The sequence below is a fragment of the Beta vulgaris genome, chromosome 1 (assembly GCF_026745355.1).
Source record: "Beta vulgaris subsp. vulgaris cultivar EL10 chromosome 1, EL10.2, whole genome shotgun sequence".
NCBI lineage: Eukaryota > Viridiplantae > Streptophyta > Magnoliopsida > Caryophyllales > Amaranthaceae > Beta > Beta vulgaris.
Window position 1 is genome coordinate 63,530,195 of NC_079202.1, and position 25,497 is coordinate 63,555,691.

The following is a 25,497-nucleotide window of genomic DNA, read 5'->3' on the forward strand; positions in this document are numbered from 1 at the left end:
TGATGCATACTTTCACAATATCAACATTTATAATGTTTGCTTATACATAATTTAAAATATTAAGGAACAAAATAATGCATCAGATAAATATAGGTAAAAAATGTTGGTCCTATAAGTAGTAAAAAAATGAAGTTTTTTTAAAATTATATTTAGCTATAACGGGTGGATTATTCACTACATAGGTTGATTGTCCAATACCAAATAAAATAAAATATACTTATTAGTATTTTTTTTAATAAGGTAAGAAGAAACGAAATCCAACTTGTCAAGGGTAAGAATTAATCCCGGAACCTCTTAGAATAGGAAACTCTAAACACTATACTATCGCTCACTCTCGCTTAATATTTATAGTACACCTGGGTGTACCATACTCATGGTACACCCAAGACTATTTTCTCCAAATGAGCAAAATGAGCGAATGAGCAAATGAGCAAAATGAGCGAATGAGCAAACATTTCTACTTATTTAAGAAAATGAGCAAATACTTTTATTATAAAATGAGCAAAATGAGCAAATGAACAAATGAGTAAATGAGCAAAATTCCCATATGAGCAAATTTGGTGTCAAATGAATACCTAAAATTCTAATTTATTACAAAAATACTCCTGGGTGTACCATTGTACCATGAGTGAACTCCTTTGGTGTTTGGACAAGCAGCCCCACACCTGTTGGCTGTTATGCGCTAATACCTTTCTTAGCCAACGCGAGCAAAACCCTCCTTAAACCCTTCCAAAAAAAACACTGAACTCTCTCTCAATCTCTCCTCCAAATTACAATCTTCATCCATTCAAGAAGATGCAAATCAAATCTAAAGTTGTACGCTTTTTCTCTCGTTACCAAAACCCCACAAACTTCCAATGTTTCAGAACATTTCTTGATGACATTGAAATCAAATTCGTCCGAGATCGAGGATTAGACCACGCAGTAGAGAAAGAAAGAGATCTCAAATTTGTGCTCAACCTTAAAAACCTTCTTAAATCAGAGCCATCAAAATCTCTTCCTCTTTCCTCCATTGTTGACAACATAGATAAGCTCAGAATCCCATGTCGTCCAATTGATTTTATCCGTAAGTATCCTTGTTTTTTTGAAGAATATTTTCCTGGTAATGTTGGAATTCACCCACATGTTAAATTAACCCAAGAAAGTCTTCATCTTGATTCTGAAGAACAGTTAGTTTATGATAGTGTTACATTTAGGAAAGGAGCTGCTGATAGATTGTTGAAACTTTTGATGTTGTGTAGAGTTAATGAAATTCCTTTGAAATTGATTGATAGGCTTAAATGGGATTTAGGTCTTCCTGATAATTATGTTGATACATTAGTTCCTGAGTTTCCTGATTATTTTAAAGTGAAAAAGCTTAATGAGGCTTCAATTAGGTCAAATAGGGTTGAGAGTTTGCTGGAATTAGTGTGTTGGAGTAATGAACTGGCGGTTTCGGTTATGGAGAAGAAGGCAAGGAAGGAGAATGCTGAGTATGAAAAGGGCATGCCTGTTGCTTTCCCTTTGGAGTTTTCTAAAGGGTTTGAGATGGATAAGAAGCTGAAGAAGTGGCTTGATGAGTGGCAAAAGGTGCCCTATGTTTCGCCTTATGAGAATGCATCTCACCTTCAGCCTAATACTGATGTGTCTGATAAGTGGGTGGTTGCGGTTTTGCATGAGTTGCTCCATATTCTAGTTACGAAGAAGACGGAGAGGGATAATATGCTTTGTATAGGAGAATATTTAGGTCTTAAGCCGAGAATTAAGCGGGCATTGGCTCATCATCCAGGCATATTCTATCGTTCTGGTAAAATTGGGACTCATACTATGGTTTTGAGGGAGGGGTATAAGAGAGGTTTGTTGGTTGACAAGAATCCACTAATTGATATGAGAAATAAATATATCCACCTGATGCACAAGGTGAAGGAAGTGCAGAAGCTGAAAAGGGTGCCTAGTTCTAATGATACTAAGCAACAAACAATGAAGGAAGGAGTGACCGAGGAGGAAGATGATGGGAAAGGGCCTGGAGAAGAAATGCAATTTTCTGACTCTGATGTGGATGATGAAAGCTATGATGACGAGGATGAAGAGGAGGAGCAAGTTGAGAGTCCAAGAGGAGGGTCCAATAATGGAGGAAAGGAGTCTACTATGGTAATTGAGGGCAGGGGAAAACTAAGAGAGGGTAGGGGGAGGCCTGGGAGAAATGCTGATGAAAGTGATGATGATGATGACACGGAGGAGGAGGAGCATACTTATAGCTCAAGGGGTGGGAGTAATAATGGAAGAAGAGAATCTGGCAAGGCGAATGAGGGGAGGAAAAACCATTTAGAAGGTAGAGAGAGGCCTAAGCGAAATGCTTCATGGGATGAAAGAGGTGATGGAAGAAGTGGATCAGGTATGGTGAAAGAGAGTAGGGGAAAACCTGGAGAAGGTAGGGAGAGGCCTAGGAGAAATGCTTCGTGGGATGAAAGAGGTGGTGATAGAAGAAGAGGATCAGGTAAGGTGAGTGAGGGCTGGAAAACACCCGTAGAAGGTAGGGGGAGGACTAGGAGCAATGCTTTGTGGGATGAAAGAGGTGATGGTAATGGAAGAAGAGGATCAGGTAAGGTGAATGAGGGCAGGAGAACGCCTGGAGAAGGTAGGGAGAGGCCTATGAGAAATGCTTTGTGGGATGAAAGAGGTGATGGTGATGGAAGAAGAGGATTAGGTAAGGTGAATGAGGCCAGGAGAAAACCTGGAGAAGGTAGGGGTAGGCCTGGGAGAAATGCTCCATGGGACGAAAGAAGTAATGGTGACAAACGAGTTGAAAGCTCAAGGGATCAGTACAGTGATGGAAGTAGGGGATCACGTAAGGTAACCGAGGGAAGGATACACTCTGGAGAGAGTAGGGGCAGGGGTAGGACAAATGCTTCTCGGGAAAGGTTCGCCAAAACATATCCCAGAAGAACTTGAAAAGAGGCGGTGCTGATTCGTCAATGTGAAAGGATACATTTGAAGCTGAGAACAAATACATCCACTTCAAGAGAGCAAAGTTTTGGTCACTGAATCGCGCATAGCGCTGTAAATGGTTCAATATCTTATGTGGAGACTTTGGTAATGGTATTTTTTCCCTTGTAACATTTTTGTAGTCAATCTACCGGTTCTGTGACTTGGTTGTTGCATATCAGTTTGCCTTCGATTTTCGATTCCTTGAAATGCTTAATATGGTTATGCTCAAATATTTTTCTTCCACGTACACTGCCGTGTTAATGTTTTGCAGTTCTGGATGCATTAAAAAATGGTTGTATAACTGGTCTGCTAGTTTAGTACTAGTGTAAATTTCTGTTATGAAGTGCTCGAAATGTTGAAGTATTATGAAAACATTAATCTTGGCCAAATAATGGCTGAGGATCAGTGGAAAGATATTCCATTATACTGGAGTAAAAATGTGTTTGTTCCATATAGCATCTTATCATCAATCTATGTTATCCTTCAATTTTGTCCAACTGTAATCAAGTTGAAAATAGCAGAAATGAAGTTTGATAAAATAGATTGCTATAACATGGTTAGTTATTCATGCTGATGAGTGATGAAGTTGTCAAGCCATTCAGTGTTCTAAAACGTTGTCTTTGGTTTAATTGCTGGAGCATAGAGTGAGGCCTAGACACATTTTTGATGTTCATTAGGTAACAGTATGAGTATTTGTGCCAATTAGATTAGCTAAGATAGACTATCTGAACATAAGTCATGCTTGTTTGCTTGCTTTAACTGATCCATGATGGACTGATTAGTTCTGATATGCTAGCTTTAGAGGGAAATGCTTTATGTGCCCCAAGGTTAAATTAGTATCATTCACCAGATCATGGCAAATAGCAGCCATTCCACCTTTTCTGATTTGTGATGATCTTCATGTGATTATTGATGCTTACCATCTGCCCTGAGGTAATATTAGTATCATTGACCCGATTGTGACAAATTGCAGTACTCCAGGTGTAAGCTCAATTGTGTTCTTATCGACAATTGGTCTTTGGGCTAGGTTTAGATTTCAATATCTTGTTGCTAGTCTGTTTTGAATATCTGCTTCCTCAGCCCGCCATTAGAATGTGCCAATCTCCCTTTTGAGCATTTAAATTCTAGAAACCATTTGCTTAAGTAATTATCATATCATATGGATTGAAATTGCGTTGCATTGTGCTTAAGAAACTGATCTTTAGAAAGGATTCTTGACATATTATATTCGAAGCTTTGATTAGGTCCAGTACCTTATGCAGTAATTAACCTTGATGGAGGTTTCATTAATTATATTTATGGCTGCTTTCATAAATCTAGCAACTCTTCCGCCCCAAAGAAAAGGGAAATTAGGCCCCGTTCTTTTGGATTGGGAAGAAACTGAGCCCGATCCCGAGGTGAACTGAAATTAAGTCCAAAAGAACAGGGCCTTAATTGGTTCTATCCCTTTGTCATGTCTTGTTATCATGTTAGTGCATGTTCTTTCCGGATCGTAAAGGGAGGCCACACCTGCTATAGAGTGCAGCTTGGTATCAACAAAAAAATTCCACATATGAGAGGATTGGAGTTTGGATGCAATTGGTGAGTGACTTGTTGTGACACAAGGTTGCATCAGTACAAGTATAAATTCGTTAAAGAGGCACTGTTTTCTTGAGCAGTGATCTCTAAATTTCGGCTACTCCTGTGGTTCAGAAAGGAGCCAGACGAAACCTGGCTTTGTAGGTCTTCCTGCCTCTGTAGTGCTTTCACCAACATGCTGTTGAATAAATTGCTGATGCTTTGATCTTTCTGACTGTGGGCTTGTATGCATGACCTGCGCATTGATATTCAATTGCATGGATCTGAAATTTGGATTTGGCAACCCTTAGATTGCCTGTATTGATTCTGCCTTGTGTAGCATTTAGGATGTATTGAGCTGAATGAATGGCGCAGAACTCTTGCTGGTGCAGATTAACTTCTTCCAAATTAGGGATTTTAATGAAGATACCCAAGCTTCATGAGAAATTTGAAGTACCTGCCAGTTTATGTGGTTTATAGTGTTGTTTTGGTCTGTTTTACGTCTGTGAATTGGGTTCTCGTTTAAACCTTAGTTGTAGTTGATTGCCGATCTATGTAGCTTGGGCTTTTGTCACTCAGTCTCTTCATTCCTTCCCAAGTACTCATGTCTGATTTTCAACATGCCAACACTGGTATAGACACTTGACCAGTTGACACTTCATTTTCGACCAAAAAAACAATTTTTTTTACATACAATAGCCGAGTTCAATACTTTGACACATGCCTGTCTCTGACACAACATAGGCTCAGGATGCTTGCTAGTAGTTACCACAAAGACAAAGATGAAACATTGTGATAAGGTAGAGATAGTGGATGCAGTTTATGAAAAGGAAAGTGGGTGATGTAGATAGTTCAACAAATGTGAGCTTAAGCTATTTTGTCTACTCCAATTATTTTTATACCATAATATCATTGGATTGGAAGTTCATGGTAGGTCAGAATTAAAGCATTGATGTTATGTAAGGACAGTAAGGTTGGTTTCAGAATGAAGTCTCTGTTGCTCTAATTAACAATGGTTTTGTGGTGGGAAATCCGTATTGTTTATTAATGAGGAAGTGTGAGAAGATCTAAAACTTTGTGGATACTATTGTGGTTATATCATTAAGCAACTTTGGTTGATGACTGTGACTTTCACTAACATTTATGTGCAGGTAATGGCTTTGACCTCAGAACAGTGGTCCCTCCACCCCATGTTGAAGGAAGGGCAGAGTGGAAAAATTGTCTTCCGTACACATATTGGACATATGTTATAATTTCTGTGAGGTACTACATACTTTTGATGCAATTTCTTCGAATTTACTGGCTTCCATCTTTTGTGCTATAATATATTCTTTTAGGCTATGTTTTTGTGCTATAATATATTCTTTTAGGCTATGTTACTTAGATTTGGGAACTCATATTAGGCACGGTTGCGCCCAAGTGTTGGAATCACCTTTTTTTTTTTTGTCCACTTGAGGACCTAACACGGAAACTTGAGGTAAAATGAAGAGGAAGAATTCCTAGCTACATAAATTTTAGGTATTTAATGTTTTGAATTCAGATTTGTCGCTTCATTTTCTTCGGTGACATTACTGCTGATGGATAGTGACTGACATTTACCGATCAAGTGTGCCTACTGCCTAGCTAATCAATAACCAGCTGAACTGATACCGACCACCTCTTATAATTCAAAGCTGAATTGAGACGTGCATTGGCATGACATTTGTCCTTGTCGCTCAGACAAGAGTCGTAAATTTCTCGATAGATGAAATATCCCGAAACAAGGATGACTTTTCGACTAGTTGAAGGCGCATCTTATCTCAGTACTGTTGCATGTTCCCTGTGATATATACCACTACTGTTACCACTATATGATTGTTACCTCGCTTGTTTTTTAATCCAGATTCCTTAAGAAAACAAAGTTGAAAAATTCTTGAATTGTTCTTTTCACCATAGACCCACAGAACTATAGGATCATTGGTACAAAATAAAGTCATTGTTGTTTCTTGTCGTAGTAACGAGCCTTCTGTTTTGCTTAACTTTTAGGCTAAATATTCTGGTTATCTTGCTAATTATAGCTTTATAATTTCATTCTCTAGATATCCTGGAAATTCTTGACGGTGGAGAATGCTTATATATTGCTAAACCAATAACATGCCAGCTTGCAGCATCCAAGAAAGCGAAAGCACATACCGAAGTAGTGAAGCATGGCACATAAGATTTGGTGCATATATTTGATATGAATTATGCTGAGCATTGTCCCTGTATAATTTGGATGATGATGCAATCTCTTGCTGAGTATTCATGTATGATTGGTGTTTCTTCTTAATATGGTTTTGTGACAAGTTAATTTTTGCTTTCTTTTTCCAGCCAACTGCTTTACACTTTAGAAGATATTGGCGGGGAGTTATCCACAGAATAGTGGTTTAGATGCCCCCTGTTTTGTACTTTCTCTGGAAATACTAGTCACATATACTTTTACAAGATTTCCAGAGAAACTGCCAATATTTCTCAAATTCTCACCTCTTATGGCCGAATTCTGTGCCGATGTCCATCTAAAGATTATGTTTCATTCCGAAAGACGTGTTTTTAAAGGTACTATTTGAGGACGAACAAACACCTTGGATATTGAGATGAGACTTTTCTCAAACTGGTTTCATTTGTTTTCCCAAAACATCCTAATTAAGGTTGAGTAAAAAGGTTAGTGTGGGAATGGTTATGCTAGAGGATTACTTCATATGGGAAGGGTTGAGGAGTATGTTTTTAGCTTGAGGTTGGAGTGTCAATTGCATGCTCTATACTACTACCTACTAGTGTGTGGCAGGCGAGTGGGTTCATATAGGCCGATCTCTGAGCAAGAAGACGGGGATTGGGGCAGTTTAGCCCACATTTCACGGTTGAGATCCTAAAACTCGAAGCTTAAAGAACTTTGTGATCTGGGTTACGTACTACTAATACAATTTAATGTAAGATCGAATCTAACTCAACATTAACAATTATTTCTATAATGATCTATTAGAAGTGGGTAATCTACCCAGTCTTGTGTCCTTGTTATCGTATTTCAATTGGGATAACATTTATATATTCAACTACATATTTGAGACGGATTAAAATAAAAATGTCAACAAAAATCCATCTTGAGAGAGATTAGCAAACATCTCTTCAAAGTTCAAAGTGTTCTTGTTGGAGATTGCACACTTGAAAATTGGAAAGTTTGACCAATTGTCCCAAGCTCCTTCCTATACACTCTGGTAATATGCTACATAAGTTGGATGGCATAAAAAAAGATGCATCTTTACTTTATCCTCCAAAAATTCTCACTTTTCAATTATATGCTACAAATCATTAAATGGACAAAAAGATTGATAATTTTGAAGTTGCTTTTGGATGATGAGAAAAAAGGACAGTGATCAATTGCTGGTGAAAAGTAGCATTGAAAGCATTGTCATTTTACAATCAAGAAATGAAGGCTAAAACCACTATAACAGAGTACTAATATTTTTGAGATGTCACAATCTCACAATAATGTGTCACTCCAGTATCGCACATATCTTCCCCACTCAACTCATCATCCAACCATCCACTATCTTCCTCCGTTTCTTTTTAAGTGTAATACTTTAATTTGTGCACTGTCAATGTTCACACACCTCACATTGACCGTATTTTTTTTACTAATATATAAAAAAATGGATCATTTAAAATGTTATTCGATTTGTTTCAATGAATATTTTCTTGATATCAACTTTTTATAACTTCTACATTAGAGATATTAATGTTCAAAGTTATGTGTTGGCAAGCGTGAAAATCAAACTGTTGCACTCATTTAAAAACGAAGGTTAATATAATTTACAAACTAGTAGTATGACCTTGTAATTTTCAACAATTTTTTGGCGTAAATTATAATTTCCTATGTTTTTACATGTTGGCATACTTCTACAGAACTGAAGCTTATCATAATATTCGGACAAGAGGTGAATTCAGGTCAGCTTGATCTTATCATGTTCCATCATTATACTCTCTCTTGGTAGCAATAATGCAGTACTTTCATATGTTGAGATGTCATAAAATTACTAATCTGTGAAGGTGACAGAAGAAGGATTTGTACTGAATTTTTATGGAACAATGTAGGAAAATTTTAATAAAGGTCCTTTCTTCCCCACTAGCTCAATGCACACAGTACTTTGTGAAAAGGATGCATTACATATGTGTTTATCGCTTGTTGTGTTGGAATCACCTTGCTCTTATCGTCTCTCCAATCTTACACGTTCACATTTTTTTGAGTGATTTAACAAAGTAAGACAACTTGATATATTTGAAAGTTGTAAACAAAGTTTTGCTATTTTGCATACGTTCTTTGAAAAACAACCAAAAAAAGGTACGAAAGATTAATCGTTTGATCATAAAATGAACTCCGCCAGCCTCCTCTCTCTTGTTTTACACGAAACATGTTTCGTAAATAGGTTATTTCTATTAACAAATGCTGGTGATATGACATGATAAAACAACATGAAATGATCCTAAACAGCTAAAGAGGATCTTCACTATTCAAAATTTACAGAACCTTTAAAGACAATGTGGGAAAATCTGAGCAAAAAACCAGAAACTACTCAGAAGATAAGGCATCTCAAAGGCCATAAATTTCGCAGAACCTTTCTTCTGTAGATTGGGCCACTTCCATCATTCCATTGTATGAAATTAAACCATCCAAGCAAAAGCCAGTTATCCTACAGCATACGATCAGATTTTCCCTTACAAAGAACAGAAAAAGGCACTAGAAAACATGCAAACATGTTTCAGTTGATCATTTCTTCCCCACAAATACATATCTTACCCAAAACCTCCACATAACCCTCCAGATCTTCTCTATTTTGTTGTCTACCTTCCAGCTGCAAAAGTCTTATATGATCACGGAAATCAAGTGGTTCGAAATAAATCTGGACACGGTTTATATTCTAGAATCATTTTGAACCCCAAATTTTTCTGCGGTCATATTGGAATTTCCACATCCGAAATCACAAAATATTGTTAATCTTGTTACCTTCGAGTTTGTCGTTCTCCAAAAACGCTTTATTCTCCTCATCATCACCAATCTTCTCATTATTACTTTTACAAGTTTTACTCATCTCCTCTCCTTGAGTAAACTTCATAGCCTTCAAGGCCTCACCTTCCCAGTCAGTTGATCCCAGCACAGCATACAGAATCCATACTGCACAGGCCACCTGTGCTGACAGCAGCCCGAACCAAAGACCACTAAATCCAACCTTTAGCCAAAAGGCCAGTCCCACAGCCACTGGAGTGCCCACAAAGTAGAAAGAGCCCAAGTTAATTCGGGCCCCCACAGCAGGCCGTGCTGTGCCACGAAGAATGCCACAGCCTGTAGTTTGTGGGCAGTTTCCAAGCTCACATAGCCCCATTATGGGCATAACTGATGCAACTAGGACTGTAACACTGCTGTCAGGTGTGAAAAGCTCACCCCAGCTTTCTCTGAAAATCACTGTCCATATTACATTGATGATTCCTATCACAAATGCACATCCTAATGCCACCATTGCTGCCAGCCTTGCTTTGTACGGTTTCCCGGCTCCTAGCTCATTTCCCACCTGCAACATTTTGTAGGTTTATCAGTAATTTCTTCATGATACAAGTTAAAGTTGATAATGTGGTGGTCATTTCAGAGTTAAGACTATGAAAATCGAACCATTCCTAATGATTCTAGACCTACAACCCGACCCATCTACGCAAATAAGGCCTCTAGGGGTGGGGGGAAATGTAAGGAGAATTCTGACCCCAAAGGCCAAAAGTGTCCCTTATGGAGTTTGATCCCACAAATAAAAACTTTTACGACTAGACTAAGCAATACTTGGTACACTCATTTTTTATATGACCAGCTAAGAATCTTTTTATAATTTCGAATTCTACTTGTAAAAAGCAAATTATAAAAAGCGCAACTAAGATAGCCACCATATTTGATTATCCAATCCATCACTAACCCAAAAAAGTATTAGATATGGACCTATTATTACAACACTTCCAAGGATGGATATGGATAATCTCCTATTGATTGCAATGTTTATTGTAGGAATGGAAACTTTTAAGAAGATACGATCTTCTCAATAACAATAATCAATAGAAGAACATTACGTCAAGTCCCCATGAATTGCAATTAGTTTACCATTAACTACTTATTTGATCAACAAGTGCCATAAACATGAAAAAAGTATAGTACTATACCACTTTCTTTAGCTTTTAGTTGGATATGGTGTTTAGTCACCATATCAAACAATGGTTGAGGACTATAAAATTACTTGGTTCACTTTTCCTTACAAAGCTTCATTCCACCATATATTTCATGGGTGACCTATGCAATGATCCAACTGATGATGAAATCATATAACAAAGTAAAAAGATATGGAGCTTTTATTTACATTAAGTATAGATAAATATTAGTACTCTTTTTCTCTTCCACTATATTGCCTCCCAATCTAGATCTTCTAACACAATAAAAGCTTCATCACAAGTCCTACATGCAAATCAAATCATAAAATCTTCAAAGGAATGTGCTTCTTGTTGTAAAAGGAATATACTCTTTTTTCGAAAATATATATGATTACGTTTGGACGAAAAAAACAACATGCTATATATTCGTAATGAATATGTATTATATATCAATTTTGAATAAGGATCAAGTCTTTTTCTAAAAACAACATGCTATAAATTCGTAATGAATATGTACATATTTATTTGGAACATCATGCACATATACTCTTGGGAGCATCAGCTAAGGATATAATCCCATATGCTTATCTATTTTGACAAATTAATTTTATAAAGTTGACAAAAACAAACAATCGTAGATCATTTAAAGGAAAACCCTAAACTCAAAATGATTTGATGATGAACAATAAACCATAATGATATAACTACCCTTAAACATGGTTAATTGAAAGCAATAAGGTATTCCTTGTATTTTTACATGGAAAGCAAAACGTTTCGAAACGTGGTACGAAAACGGGAACACGGAACGTGGCCTCCTAGACCACGTACCACGTTCTGCATGCGGGAACGTGGCCATGTACCACGTTCCCGGTATCAATGGTTCCTTGTCTTTCACCCTTTGTTCTTCACCAAACCATATGGTGAAATACTAAGATGTAACAAAGAGTGAAACTGAAGATTTTATAAGACTTCAACACCTGTCTCCAAGTGAACAACATTCTTGAGATATCCATCATTTTTTTTGAAATGTCAATTTCTTGTTATATCAAATTGGTCCATACCACAACCCCATTAAATTTTGTTGGTGTATGCTCATTTTCCTATATGCTAGTACTTGGTACTAAATGATATAAATATTGCTATACAAGTAAGCACAACAAACAAAAAGCATGACTAGGCAGAATACATAATTGCTTTAAACTAGTACCATAGTATGCGGTTAACTGTTCCCTAAAAGTTGCACAGTACCATGCATGCAAAACTAAACTAATCTTATATGCACAAATAATTCTCTCCATCCAAAATGGTCCCAACCTAAAGTGACTTAGTCCTTGCTGTACTAATTACTACTTAATTTGCCATTACGGCCCGTATCTTAGTAGATTAAACAGATTTGACAATTCACAATTTGCCAAAACCCCCCAGTGTTTGTTAAGTACTATTAATTCTTAGCTATAACCAATAACCACTAAACAAGAAAGTTGGTCTTGTGTTAAACAATCTGACTCAACATCAAACTCGCACCACTTAACTTTAACCTTTTTAAGTTTTTGACTTTGGCGTATCACTTTTTTATAACTAACTAACTTATAATATTTATATTATATATATATTTGAGTTTTTACCTATTCTTTTTGTATAACTAATTGATGGTTTTATCAAATCGTCTTTCCTAAGAAATCATCAACGCTACCATTTCCTACGTAATTTGCCAATATGCCATGTATCATAGTAAATAGAACAGATTCGACATATCAATCATTTGCCAAATTCAGTGTTTGTTACTATTAATATTTATAATCAATTGTCACTAAACAAGAAACATGATCAAGTCTCCATACAATTAATCCAAACATAATCAAGAGCATGATTCTCACTATAACATGGAAATCAATCTATCATATTAAACAGAGTAAATTTTTTTCATGATGATATGGTATCAATTGATAAAGAAAGAAATAAAGCCAAAATGACAGTGATTCATTGAACCCTTACAAGTTACAACCTTTTTATACACATAATGGATTATGTTCATTGCATGGAACTATAGTTTTTTATTTGGCATATACATGTAATCTTGTATAGGCTATTTTCCCATCCAACTCTTTCATCTATATAATAAGGTTCATATGCAATATTTAATCCATTGAACTAATTTAAACAACAAAAATATAACTCTTGCTAATAATTAGTAGGTAGGTGTGGGTTATGAGTTCAGATACACGAAGCCTTACCTCTACTTGAAAAAGACTTCATAGAGGGCATGACTCATCAAATGAAAGACACTAACCAAATAATATAACAATAAGCCACAAACAAATACTATCATATACCCAAATTGACTCCAAATTGAATAAAGTATGACCCTCTTTTAACAACTAAAGAGAGATTCTCTCCTTTTCCTATTTAAAAAACTAGATGGTCCATTTCCTATATCAGCGTTTCGATAATACATAACAGGGTAAAAAGAAGACATGCTTTGAGAGTTTAGCACAACTTTGTTAGTTTCATAAATCATGTTTAGGCTGGTTCTCTCCCTCTCCTATTAAAAAACTAGATGGTCCATTTCTCGTATCAGCGTTCCGATAATACATAACAAGGTAAAAAGAAGAGAAGTTTTGAGAGTTTAGCACAACTTTGTTAGTTTCATAAATCATGTTTAGGCCGATTCTCTCCCTTTCCTCTCAAAAAAACTAAATAGTCCATTTCCTATATCAGCGTTTCGATAATACATAACAAGGTAAAAAGAAAGATGTGTTTTAAGATAAAGCACAACTTTGTTAGTTTCATATATCATGTATAGGCCGATTCTCTCCCTTTCCTCTTAAAAAAGAACTAGATGGTCCATTTCCTATATCAGTGTTTCGATAATATACATAACAAGGTAAAAAGAAGACATGTTTTGAGAGTTTAGCACAACTTTGTTAGTTTCATAAATCATGTATAGGCCGATTCTCTCCCTTTCCTCTTAAAAAAAACTAGATGGTCCATTTCCTATATATCATCGTTTCGATAATACATAACAAGGTAAAAAGAAGACGTGTTTTAAGAGTTTAGCACGACTTTGTTAGTTTCATAAATTATGTTTAGGCCGATTCTCTTCCTTTCCTCTTAACAAAACTAGATGGTCCATTTCCTATATCAGCGTTTCGATAATACATAACAAGGTAAAAAGAAGACGTGTTTTAAGAGTTTAGCACAACTTTGTTAGTTTCATAAATCATGTTTACTACTCGGCCTTCAATAAATGTACATTTCACCTTGTCGCAAGTAATTTGTCGCAAGTAATTTGAAATGGAGGAAGTACATAAAACATGCGAATTGTAAAACATAAGCATCCATTATACATAAAAGAAATGAAGGGACTTACCCTAGCAGAAACACAGCCAGCCAAAGCCATAGGAACAGTATACATAAGACTAGTAGTTTGAATCATAATTCCAGTAGCAGCAACAGCAACCTTAGGATTAGGCAAATACCCAGAAAGAACAGTAACAATTTCATACCACCACCATTCTAAACAAATCCCAAGACAACTAGGAACTGCTAATTTCATCAATGGTTTAATCCCTTCAATTCCAACACCTTTTAAACCCCAACTCCACCATTTTACTTTCTTCCATTTTTCTCTCTCCTTAACATAAACATAACCTGCTAACATCACAGCCATGTTCAAGTTTGTCACCACAGAAGCAACAGCCACCCCTTTTACACCCCATTCCAACACCATCACCAACCAATAATTTAAAGGCACGTGGAACATCACAGCAATCAAAGTGCACCACATCATAGGTTTTGTCACCTGCTGTGACCTTAAATAAACCCTTAAAGGTTGTAAAAAAGTGTTTGTTAACAAATCAGGTAATGAAAATATACAGTACATAGCAGCCATTGCTGTGACCTCCATATCTTGACCCAAGAAAATCATTATTGGGCCTAAATTGACCCATAAAAAACTTATGGGTATTATTGCAAGGAACAAGATGAAGATCATACGATGAAGAGAAAGTGAAAGTAGGTCCCAGTTTTGTGATCCATAGGCCTGTGAACAAACGGGCTCAAGCCCAGATGCTAAGCCCACTAAAACAGAGTACCCTGTTATGTTGGTAAACCCTATTGAAAGGGCCCCACCTGCAAGTTCTAAACTTCCTAATCTTCCTAAAAATAGTACTGAAACTACTGCTCTTATGTAAACTAACAAGTTCATTGCTGTTATTGGAAAAGCCATCTTCCATAATTCTCTTAGTTCTTCTACAATCTGCATAAAAAAATGAAAAAAAACACAGATATTAGTTAAAAAGATTCAATCTTTATTGAAGTAATATGAGTTTAAAAGATGAAATTTCACCTGGGAAGATGAAGGGTGTTTATGAGATGAAAAATCTGGGTTTTTTTCTGTCATTTGTTTGTGATTTGTTGGTTTTTTTAGGGTTTTTTAGGAGAGAGATTGATTGAAGGGAGTGAAAATGGAGGGAAGTGTTGTATTACAAGTATAGTAAGTTCTAATACAAGTAGTGTAATGGCAAGTTTTATATAGTAGTTGACAAAAGATTTAGAGGGTGATTAATTAGGAAAAACAGAGTGAAGTTATATAAAATTTTGTTAAACACTTGGGGAAAAAAAAGTGTATAATGGCGGCGATAGTGAAAGGTTAGGAAGCATGTGATGGCCTACAGAGTGAGTGAGTGAGTGAGGAGAGAGAGTGTAGCAGAAAAAGGAGAGGGTGGGGAAGAATTTGAGAAGACGAGACGAGAGAAAATGGAATGAAGATTTTAACTAATAGTGTGCAGATGAAATGAGATGGTGATAGATAGAGTAATGATAAATGATCACTTTATTTTAGCAACTTGGCAAACATACGTGGGTTTTGGTCCTTTGCCTATCTGCCTTCTCCGTTCCAAAATTATTGCAACACTTGTCTTTTTAAATACTACGATACTTTTATAAATGGAAAAAAAAAATATTTATTCCGTTTCAATTTGGTTATGACATTTTTAAAATCAAGGCCTCTTTGGCAAATTTTGGAGAGGGAAGAGATAGGGAAAGAAAAGAAAAAGGTCGCATGTGATAGGAAAGAGATAGAGAGATGTTATTACTCAAAATGAAAGTGTCACGACTAAATTGAAATTTCCTAAAATAGAAAGTTTCACAACTAAATTGAAATCGAGAAAGTACTAATATATGATACTATTTATACTAAATAAACTTTTCAATTTCTTTATTTTTGTATATTGTATGTATTAACATAAATCACAATGCCTCACTTCTAACTTTTCTTTAAACCTTTGTGCTATTAATTTTGAAGCGGAGAAAGTATATGCTAATGTAGATAGCATATATGAGAAGAAGAATGTGAGAATTGAGAACATGTAAATTTACATCTTAATAAATATAGTATCGGGTGGGAGGATGAAATTCTTGAATGTACTATTCTAATTAGACTTGGCTACATACACAAGAATAGCAATAGATATGAAGGACCATGATGTTGGAGTATGCAAATTATGAAGCTTAATTTGCGGAGAAATAAAATAAAATGTCGTTTTCTTATTTAAATTCTTTTAAAAAGATGTTTGCTAACCATGAATATGAGTAGACACATGGGAGGGAAGAATGCGACTCTTATGAACTGCACCGTAAAAAAAATAAGATAGTGGACTATTATGTACTTTGTTTTTTCCTAAACGATTGAGTTTTGTGATAAATGCAATGTTGATCACGATGAAATTTCACGGCTTGAGTGTGATTCATCCCTAAGGTCATTAGAAAAGATTTGTCCTATGTAGAGGGTTGTGATATTGGATATTGCTTCTTGAATCTCCACAATAAGGGGAATGACCAAAAAAACAACAAACTCATCAAAGGATAATGAGTAAGGTGAAATGGAATGCACGATTAGGGTACTCGAATAGCTATTCCTGGCGTAGTATTTGGAGTGCAAAAAGATTGGTGGAAAAAGGCATAATCTGGAGGGTGGGAAATGGAAAATCGATTGACTTGTGGAGTGACCCATGGGTTGGTGATGAAGATGGAAGATGGAAGATTTATTAGGAGTGAGCTTGTTGCGGGTTTGGAGGTTATGGGTGACTTAATTGACGATGAAAGAAGGGAATGAAGAGTTGATATGATTGAGAGACACTTTGACGAAAAAGATCAACGACGCGTTTTAGCAATTTCATTGAGTTCAAGAAGTCTTAACCACTAGATCAAGTGATATTCAGTGTTATTATTTTAAAGTACAATATTAATAAATAAATGAAAATTTTCTTATCCTGTCCATAGTCCGGACCTAATAACTAATTACCTTGATTAATAACAACGAAATCATCAGGCTTAAGCAAGTAAGAATATAACATAATTTTAATTGTAACCAAACCAATAATTAAAAGTCAAAAAACAGGGAAGACAGATTCTTTTTGACCAAAGTTCTCGACAATGAAGAATAGATATATGAAAAATCTACCTGAAATTAGTTCTTCTAATTGACATGCGGTTTATTTAATTTCCTAATGTTTCAATCCAATGACATGCTAGAATAGAAAATGCTAGAATTAAAGAGGATTATAAGGAGATTATGCAATCAAATCCATTAATAGGTGGAGGTTAGGTATGGTAAGCACATTAAATTTGTAAATTAACTACAAATGGCATCTTTGCAAAGACAAAGTGGCATTTTCCAATTTTTCTAGACTTAAGAAAGCGTAACATATAGCTAACTCTAGGCACGTAACTTTATCCTCATTGTCGAGATATTAAAGATTAGAATCAAATTAGTTCATATTTGGCTGGTGGAATTTTAATTTTGAATTGTTTTGATACTTAAACTAGTTATTAGGCTCGGGCTATGCCTCGGGTAAGAAAAAATTTCATTTATTAATATTGTACTTTGATATGATAGCACGAAATACACTTAGTCTAGTAGTTAAAACTTTAGTACATGAACTTGAGGTCATGGGAACAAAACCTATACTATGCAATTTCTAATTTTTTTTATTGTACATGCATTACATGAACTAAAACTCCCTAGGGAGAGCGCCACGTGGCACCGTTCCTGATTTACGCACGCCTTTTAATATATGGAATTTTAGTTTTGAATTGTTTTGATACTTTAATTTAAAGTTCTAGTGCATTTTACTGTAAAATATGCATAAATTTTCTCAATCGTTATTTACCGTCCGTATTTACTAAAAAAATCGTCCAGTATTTTTTCCTTGAAATGCCCCCTATAGGCCCATAGGCTCATACCCTTCCCCTCTCACCCCACTCTTACTCTCGCCTCTCATCCAACTTCACGTCACTCCATCTCTCAGACCTCCTCCACCAGTGTACCACCACCACCACCATTGACGGACCACCACTACCGGTGAACCACCTCCACAGGCATACAACCACCACCAGAGCTACACTCGCGCACCACCACCACCGGAGCACTACCTCACTGTCGCGGACAACCACCAACGAAATGTGGTTAGTCTTTAAAATTTTTTTTTTGCCACCTAGATAGTAATGCCCATTTAAAGAATATACTTACCCTGTTGATGTTTTTTTTGGCCTTATTTTGTTAGCATTAACTTGAGATCGCGAAGTTTTACCCAAATCTAACAATTTAAGATAAATTAATAGCAGCTATACCTTATATGACAGAAAGTTAACGCTAAATCCTTACAGCAAACAATGGAAGACAAATATATTAGAGTATGTTAAAGCAATGTCCTTTACATGTTACATCTAAATACACTTTAGAAAGGATAGGAAAAGAAATGGAAACAATACAGAACTGAAAAGTGGAGTTCTAGTCAAGATGATCATGAGGTCTGAAAGACATGAACATAGCAGCAAACTGAAGGAGCCTTTTCTCAGGATCTCCATTCTGAGAGGCTACATGAGTTGCTGAACCTCTAGTCCTCTTCACATACTTCCGCCAAGCAAACTGTATATTCACGGCAGCCCAAGTCCTCCAATTCGAAGAATGGTACCTCAAGGTTCGCCTAAGGCTTTCGTTGGCAAACTTGTAGCGGAAGTGTTCGGTGATGTAACGTAGGTCATAAGCATCGAGTCCAAATGCTTCGATAGATTCGAGACAAACAAGAGTTGCTGATGAGGCAGGGAGTCTGTGGATGAATGGTCTTCGAAGGCACCAAGATAAGAGCTCATCACCTAAGAAGGCTCCTGGTCCTAGAATGTCTGTTGCTACCAAGCCTTTACTAAGGTTTTGGTTGCTTTTTATTCGTCCACGAACTATGAACACCATTCTTTGAACAGGATCCCCTTCCCTCATGATCTAGGTTTAAACATAACCATCACACATAAACAGTAGAAAAATATAACCTATCACAAAAAAGCAACAATCTTAAAAAATATAAGCTCTTACTGACTTTGTATTGTAAAAATCTACTTTGAGCATTGATTTGCTGAGAATTAAACTATTAATTTATGATGTTGGGATAATATTGTAGGATTTTTCTTAGTAAACACTTGCTTATCAATCTATGTTGATCGAACATGGGTACTCATGTCGGACGCAGGCACAAGTCTAAGAGTCCAAGTCGGCTATGCTGTTAAAAGGTTTCCATGATTATGGCCCATGATGAAGCGTAAAAGTGTCCACACCTATGTAGAATGTTCGAGGATCCGACACGCTTAATTGAGGTAAAGAAGGAGTTCACAACTTGTGCTAATGTATAGTGGGAATAGATGGTGGTTTAAATTAGCAAAGATTAACACCTTAACCATCACATGTTGCCAAAAAAAACCATCAAATGTTGCCTATTACTTGAATGGATGTAATACAATAAATTTAGGTAGCTTAAATACCTTTTCATCTTTGCAGTAGATCAGTGGTTTCACTCTATCACAGATGTTATCAAGGATTAGATCATCCAAGCAGTGAAACAGTGGAACCTGCAAAATGCAGATCACGAAAATTACGATACAATATCATCTGAAAGTCTCATAAATTCTGCCAAAACTTGGGTCCGGTATTTAGAAAAAGATCTGCATTTTCATAGTAAAACGAGAAAATCACCTTTTTTATGAGATCAAGGCAAAGATATCGTTTGATGTCACGCCTAAGACCTTCAGGCAAGTCTTTGATTAGCTCCATCTCATCAACTCCTCCTGTAGTCAACCAACTCTGGCGTTCAAAGTGACTTACTCTACGCCTTAGCCGAGATGGCAATTGTCTTCGCTTCATCCACCATTCCATGTCTCGACATCTCAGTTGCATTTTTCTCTTCTTTGCCATGACAGTATGCAGGAACACCTATGCAAAGGCATACCAGGTCCTCAATGTTAAATTTTTGCCATACTCGGTATGATAAGAGTGTAGAATAGAAAAACTGAGCCAAGAGCTTACCTGAATGTTACCAATCAATAAGGTGAAAAGCATTAATCCACCAAGTACGAGACACATACAGAAGGACACTTCTGCCCATTGGCTTGTTGGAGTCAGATTATTGCCAAAAGTACTGATACAATGCAACACAATATTACTACTGTTAAGTATACTTAAAATTAGCAAAAAATCGAAGATAAATTACTGATGATATACATGATCTGTTTCCTCCTTTTTTCTGGTTATCATCTGATGTATTTATCTAGAAATTTTTGTTAATATAATCAAATGATATTGTTATTTGTTTACAGTGTTAAAAAAAAGAACAGAAATAAGGAAAAAATAGTATCCATTCTGTTGGCAGTTTTCAAAAGTAAACATGATTAGTATATATAAAATTACTTTTAAGTTTATTGTACAACCTATATCATACGACTTTTTAATTTCTTAAAACCAATAATTGAAAATCGACAATTTATGAAAAACAATTTTTATTTTCCATTTTCAGTATATCTGAGATCAACAGTATTTGTACAAGCAAGATAATCGACAACCGCAATGCATGAGAGTTGGGATTGAAAAACGGCAATATTTCTGTTTTTGCGGAAAGTTATGTACCTCAGCTGGAATAAGCCCCATGAAATGGGATATAGGATCTTAATAACAATGGCATTGCTGGAAATGACAGGAACTGCGGAACTGTAGATTCCATAACTGAAAGGCCCATTATCATCCAAGCAAAACGACGTATGGGTGATTGTGGAGTTGACACCACATCTTGCTATCGCATCTGGTTGCTTCAAAAACTCATAGCAAATTCCCTTTGAGCAAGACAAAGACATACCACAGTTTCCTGTCCTACTACACTGTTGTGTGAGGCAAGCTGCAACTCGCTGTATTGCAAGAACATACCAGCATCCTCCAACAACCTGCACACCATGTAGATTAACCGATGATGCCTGATTATGAGTCATGACAAATTTCAAAAGATATTCATGAAAGGGGATAAATGAATATCAAAGGATGACTTACATGAGAAGCAATGAAGTAAGCAACGAGATTAAGTCCGAACCCCCACCATATGGTACCAAAGATGTATCCAGTGACCTTTTGCATCTTTCTCATTAGATATATGCTGTGATAAACTTTGGGCAGGAATTGGAATAGAAAAATAAGCAGCAATATTGTCATCAAAATTTTAATCTTATCCTGTCTGAGTAACATCGGCGCAACAGACCAGAACACAACCTGCAAGCACGGAATAACAATTTATCTCAACACTGATTTGACGAGTCCTGATGTACTAGAAGTCAAGCCTATGTTACTAGGAATCTTCATTTCACCTCAAGTACCCATGTCTGATCTGCGATATCCCGACATGAGTAGGGACAAACTTTGAGACTTGATTTTAGGCTATAATCATGGATTTTTTTTTCCCAGATAACAGGATCTACCCATGGTCGATACAAGTACCCAAGTCCAAGTAACATATACTCCAGCATAATATGAAGTACTAATTTCAAACCATGTCATTTAAAAGTTTCATAACTAAGGACTTAGTTCATTGTTTGCAACATATCCAATAAGAACCTCAATAACAATTTTAAGGGAACTACAAGGTTATGGAAAGATCAAATTTCAGCTCTACGGAGAAAAACTACTTCAAGAGTTCAAGCAAAAGAAAAAAACAGAGAACTTTCAGATTTAGGTATAATATGTATTTGCGGTAAAAATCAGCAATCATATCCGGGTTGTCTACTGCAATACTGGATTTCGCAATCAAGTTGTTTTGGGGCATGCTCTTATATTCGCGCTTATGGCATAAATTTTGTGATGAAAAGACCTCCTCAAACAAGACACATTGAAGACATCAAGAGAGCTTAACTTAATCAATAATCAACGTTTAGAAGTTAGGACCTCAAGTAACCAAGTTGTTGGTCTGACCCTTTTTGGCTAAGTATCCAAAAACACTACCAGTTGGAAAATTAGTTTCGCCATCACCAAGCATTTCAGAACATCTAAACATCCACATCAAGAAGGCTGAATCCAGTTGCGTAGATAACTTGTCAACTTTCTGATATAAGCTATGTTAATTGACTTGATTTAGGACCTTTGATAAAGACTCTCAAGCTAATGAAACACATACAATTATTTAGATTTAGATTCTTTTAGTTAAGACTCTAAACTGCTCTACTAGAACTAGAAGACACTAATTTCCCACACAAATAACTGTACTAGGACCAGGAACAGTGAAATTATATATCAGCAAAGCGATAAAGGCAGATTGTATGCTAGAAAATGGACTCTAGTTCATGATTTCACCATAGACAATCTTTGCCAACAAGTGCCAAATATAACCAAAATTTTCTAGATCCGCAAACTTAATGCAACATTATTGATATTGCAAAAGTTTATGCTTGCATCCTAACCATATTAGTGCAACCAAAATGACAATATGTGACATCATCTAATGTACTCGAAAATTTTGAAGTATATGAGGAAATATACTAGAGTTCAGTCTTTGATGTTTAACTATAAATATCAACATGTTTAACTCCTTCTACATGGGATAATAATTTAATTACCCCACCAAATGACATGAAAGGTATTCAGGTACATGTAGATTTTCCTTTCTTATGAAAGATAATCATATATGCTTAAGGAAGTAAAGCAACATTAAGGTAAGTCTTTAGTTGTTTAAACCAGTTCTTTAAGTTTCACAAAGCTATCTTCAGTTTCTGACATGCCTTAAGACATAATTTCATATTAGAGACATAATTTCATGTTCCCCACCAAAACACATACATGAAGATTAATCAAGTGAAGGTACACTTTCCATTTTGATGAAAGATGGTTATACCTCGCGACAAAAAGAAGGATGATATACCTGCTCAATTAACGGTGTTCTAATTTCTAATCTTGGATATTCATTGCAAAAACTAGGTCTCAAAGCTCTAAAAATTTCTTCAATAACTAGGATACCAGGTGGAGCGTATTAACAACCTGTCAATCACTCAATCCGAATCATCTGTTCAGATGAATAACAACATCAGGACAACAAATTACAAGAACAAAGAGGACCAAATTTCACAAATGAGTACGCTATAAACAAAACTGTTCGTTACCAAACAATGGCGAGATTAAGGGGTGTGGCCCACAGAAGCGCAAGTACCAAAATGTTCACATGATCTCATCTCTCTTGTTCTGTAACAATCGGTTTGACATTCCTTTATTTTTTTACCTCTTTAGAGAAAAAGCTGTTAGCTACTAGCCTCTCACAACAGTCACAAATCACAATTAACTGTAAAATAGTACCACCATCACAATTCACACCATGTACTGTAAGAAAAAGCTCAGCTAACATAACAGTTAAGGAGTTTTTACCATAGTACCCTTCATTTGGGTTAGTATCAAAGAAGAGGTACTATATCTGTATGACTGTATTAGTCAAACTAAAGTCACAATCAAGTATCAAACCATTAGGTAGGAAACAAGGAAGCTTAACACCATTTCACTCTTTCACGCTGCACTTAGTATTTAGTAAGTGTACTGTGTACGTCCATCAGCTGATTGCGCCTTATCTGAACTTACCTAAACTTATTTTTCTAAATAAAATCAAAATATTTTGAACGTAACACAACCTTATTGTATAGGAGTCTTGCATTGTCAAATGTTAAACATCATACCTACATCATACTATAACATAAATTGATAAAGAAATTACATAAATAAATGGTGACAAACATGCAAAAAAATTACCCTGAATTTAGTAGTGTTACTCTAACACCTTCATTTACCTCAAAAACGGGGTGAGTATTGTATCGTGTCCGACACAACACTTTACTTGATACTTCATTTTACAATTTAAGCTAAACACTTGACTTTTTCTACAAAATACCCGAGTCGGGCACTTGGACATCCATATATACGAGTAGACACTCAATCCGTATCAGAGTAACATATGAATTTAGAATTACAAGAACACAAAATTCATACCTGAGGGATAGGAAGTATGACATAGAGATCAAACCAGAAGCCTTTCAAAGAACGTACATAATGTGAAGCAATGGCACGTGCATCCCACACGAGTTTCCCACACCCAACTACCAACGATTCTCTTGACACGTACGCCAACCGAAACTGAAGCCACAAATGCCACAAGTGCACAGCATCCACACACGTGCGAATAAGTGTTACAACCGCAGCAAGTACCCCATCCATGTAAAGACACGAGCCACCTCGTCCAATAGACAAAGCATAGAAGAATACAGGATCAACGGCTAGTGCCACGGCACGTGCCAGCAGGATCACCCGGTTCCACCACCGGACCCGCTCGCTCCTCGGGTCAAGTATCGGGCCGAACAGGCCCGAGGGCCACTTCCGGAGCCGGCTCCCCCGGGCCTGTTTGGACCGAGAGCGTAAATTGGATCGGGTTCGGGTCGGGTAGAGGGAGGACCCGGCAGAGGCCTCCCATTCGGGCTGGTCGGCCCGATCACAGCTAGTAGAGTGGAACACTGGTACACCCACTTGAGTGCATGCATAACACTCAATTGGGTTGCTCCAACTACCACTGTAGAAACTGTCATCCTCATTGCCACTACTACTTCCACCACCGTTATTGGTGGTGCTTCCTCCTTCTACGGTTGCCCCGCCACCCTCTTCTGCCACCCCGCGCTTTTTTCCAAACAGCATTTTCAGCTGATAGTTGACGTCCCAGAAATAGTTTTATACTCTATCACGACAATATGGGGAAAGGTAATTTGATGATGAGAATGGGAATTTGTGTGAGATAATATAATTGATAAGCTTAGTGACAGTAGAGTTATGTACATTATATATGTGTTGGAAAGCAACGAGTACATATAGAACAAGAAGGAAATTACTAGGAAACTATCCTATAAATGTACAGGAGAATAGATTATGAAACATGCTCCATGTGTCCTAGGATATATTAGCCGTTTTATCATTTTTGACAAGTTTTGAGACATTTAAGTTTTAAGTTTTACTCAATTTTTGTAAGCTTTGGAGTTGAACTAAAGCTGGGCAGTAGACAGTGGGCCTCATGCCAAATTTCCAATAGAAGAGTCTTTGGCAAGTCCAGCCCAAATCTGGCCAACTTGGGCTGGTTGGGTCTTTGAAGTTTTTGTCTGTTTAATATTTGGTTTGATAGTGAATGGGCTTATTGGTGGACCGACTCGTTAATGCGTATGCTGGAATTTTGGTGCCCAACTCTAATTCAAAGTACGATCTAACTAAAAATCTCCTTTTCGCTACTATAAAGTGTATTGACCGCAAATACTAGACCAAGATATACTGTACAGGTTGAGGTATAGACACTGTCATTCTCCTTACTATTAATAAGAAAAAGTAGAACATTTTATCTTATAGTCATTGAATAAAACTCTTCAGTACTAAATTTAACTTTTCAACCTCCTAGATGAGGT

General features: G+C 36.4%; 3 protein-coding genes across 4 annotated transcripts; 1 reads left to right on the forward strand and 2 right to left on the reverse strand.

Moving 5' to 3' along the window:
* Positions 1–680: 680 nt before the first annotated feature.
* On the forward strand, positions 681–7,019 carry LOC104890557 (protein WHAT'S THIS FACTOR 1, chloroplastic). Of its 2 annotated transcripts, none has more exons than XM_010676131.4 (3): positions 681–3,072; positions 4,466–5,787; positions 6,603–7,019. In XM_010676131.4, the coding sequence occupies exon 1, from the start codon at positions 796–798 to the stop codon at positions 2,929–2,931; it is 2,136 nt and encodes a 711-aa protein (XP_010674433.2). In that variant the 5' UTR covers positions 681–795; the 3' UTR covers positions 2,932–3,072; positions 4,466–5,787; positions 6,603–7,019. The 2 variants fall into 2 exon arrangements, with proteins under 2 accessions (XP_010674433.2, XP_010674577.2); XM_010676275.4 differs by having other exon boundaries at positions 5,676–5,787.
* Positions 7,020–8,879: 1,860 nt separating this feature from the next.
* Positions 8,880–15,532, reverse strand: LOC104890476 (protein DETOXIFICATION 54). Its single transcript, XM_010676022.4, has 3 exons — positions 15,068–15,532; positions 14,090–14,977; positions 8,880–10,103 (listed from the first exon to the last, which is right to left on the reverse strand). The coding sequence occupies exons 1-3, from the start codon at positions 15,119–15,121 to the stop codon at positions 9,516–9,518; spliced, it is 1,530 nt and encodes a 509-aa protein (XP_010674324.2). The 5' UTR covers positions 15,122–15,532; the 3' UTR covers positions 8,880–9,515.
* A 2,849-nt stretch (positions 15,533–18,381) lies between these two features.
* On the reverse strand, positions 18,382–24,979 carry LOC104890400 (cyclic nucleotide-gated ion channel 2). The gene is made up of 7 exons (XM_010675909.4): positions 24,050–24,979; positions 21,086–21,301; positions 20,672–20,982; positions 20,075–20,186; positions 19,745–19,981; positions 19,534–19,620; positions 18,382–19,000 (listed from the first exon to the last, which is right to left on the reverse strand). The coding sequence occupies exons 1-7, from the start codon at positions 24,743–24,745 to the stop codon at positions 18,512–18,514; spliced, it is 2,148 nt and encodes a 715-aa protein (XP_010674211.1). The 5' UTR covers positions 24,746–24,979; the 3' UTR covers positions 18,382–18,511.
* Between the last annotated feature and the right edge of the window lie 518 nt (positions 24,980–25,497).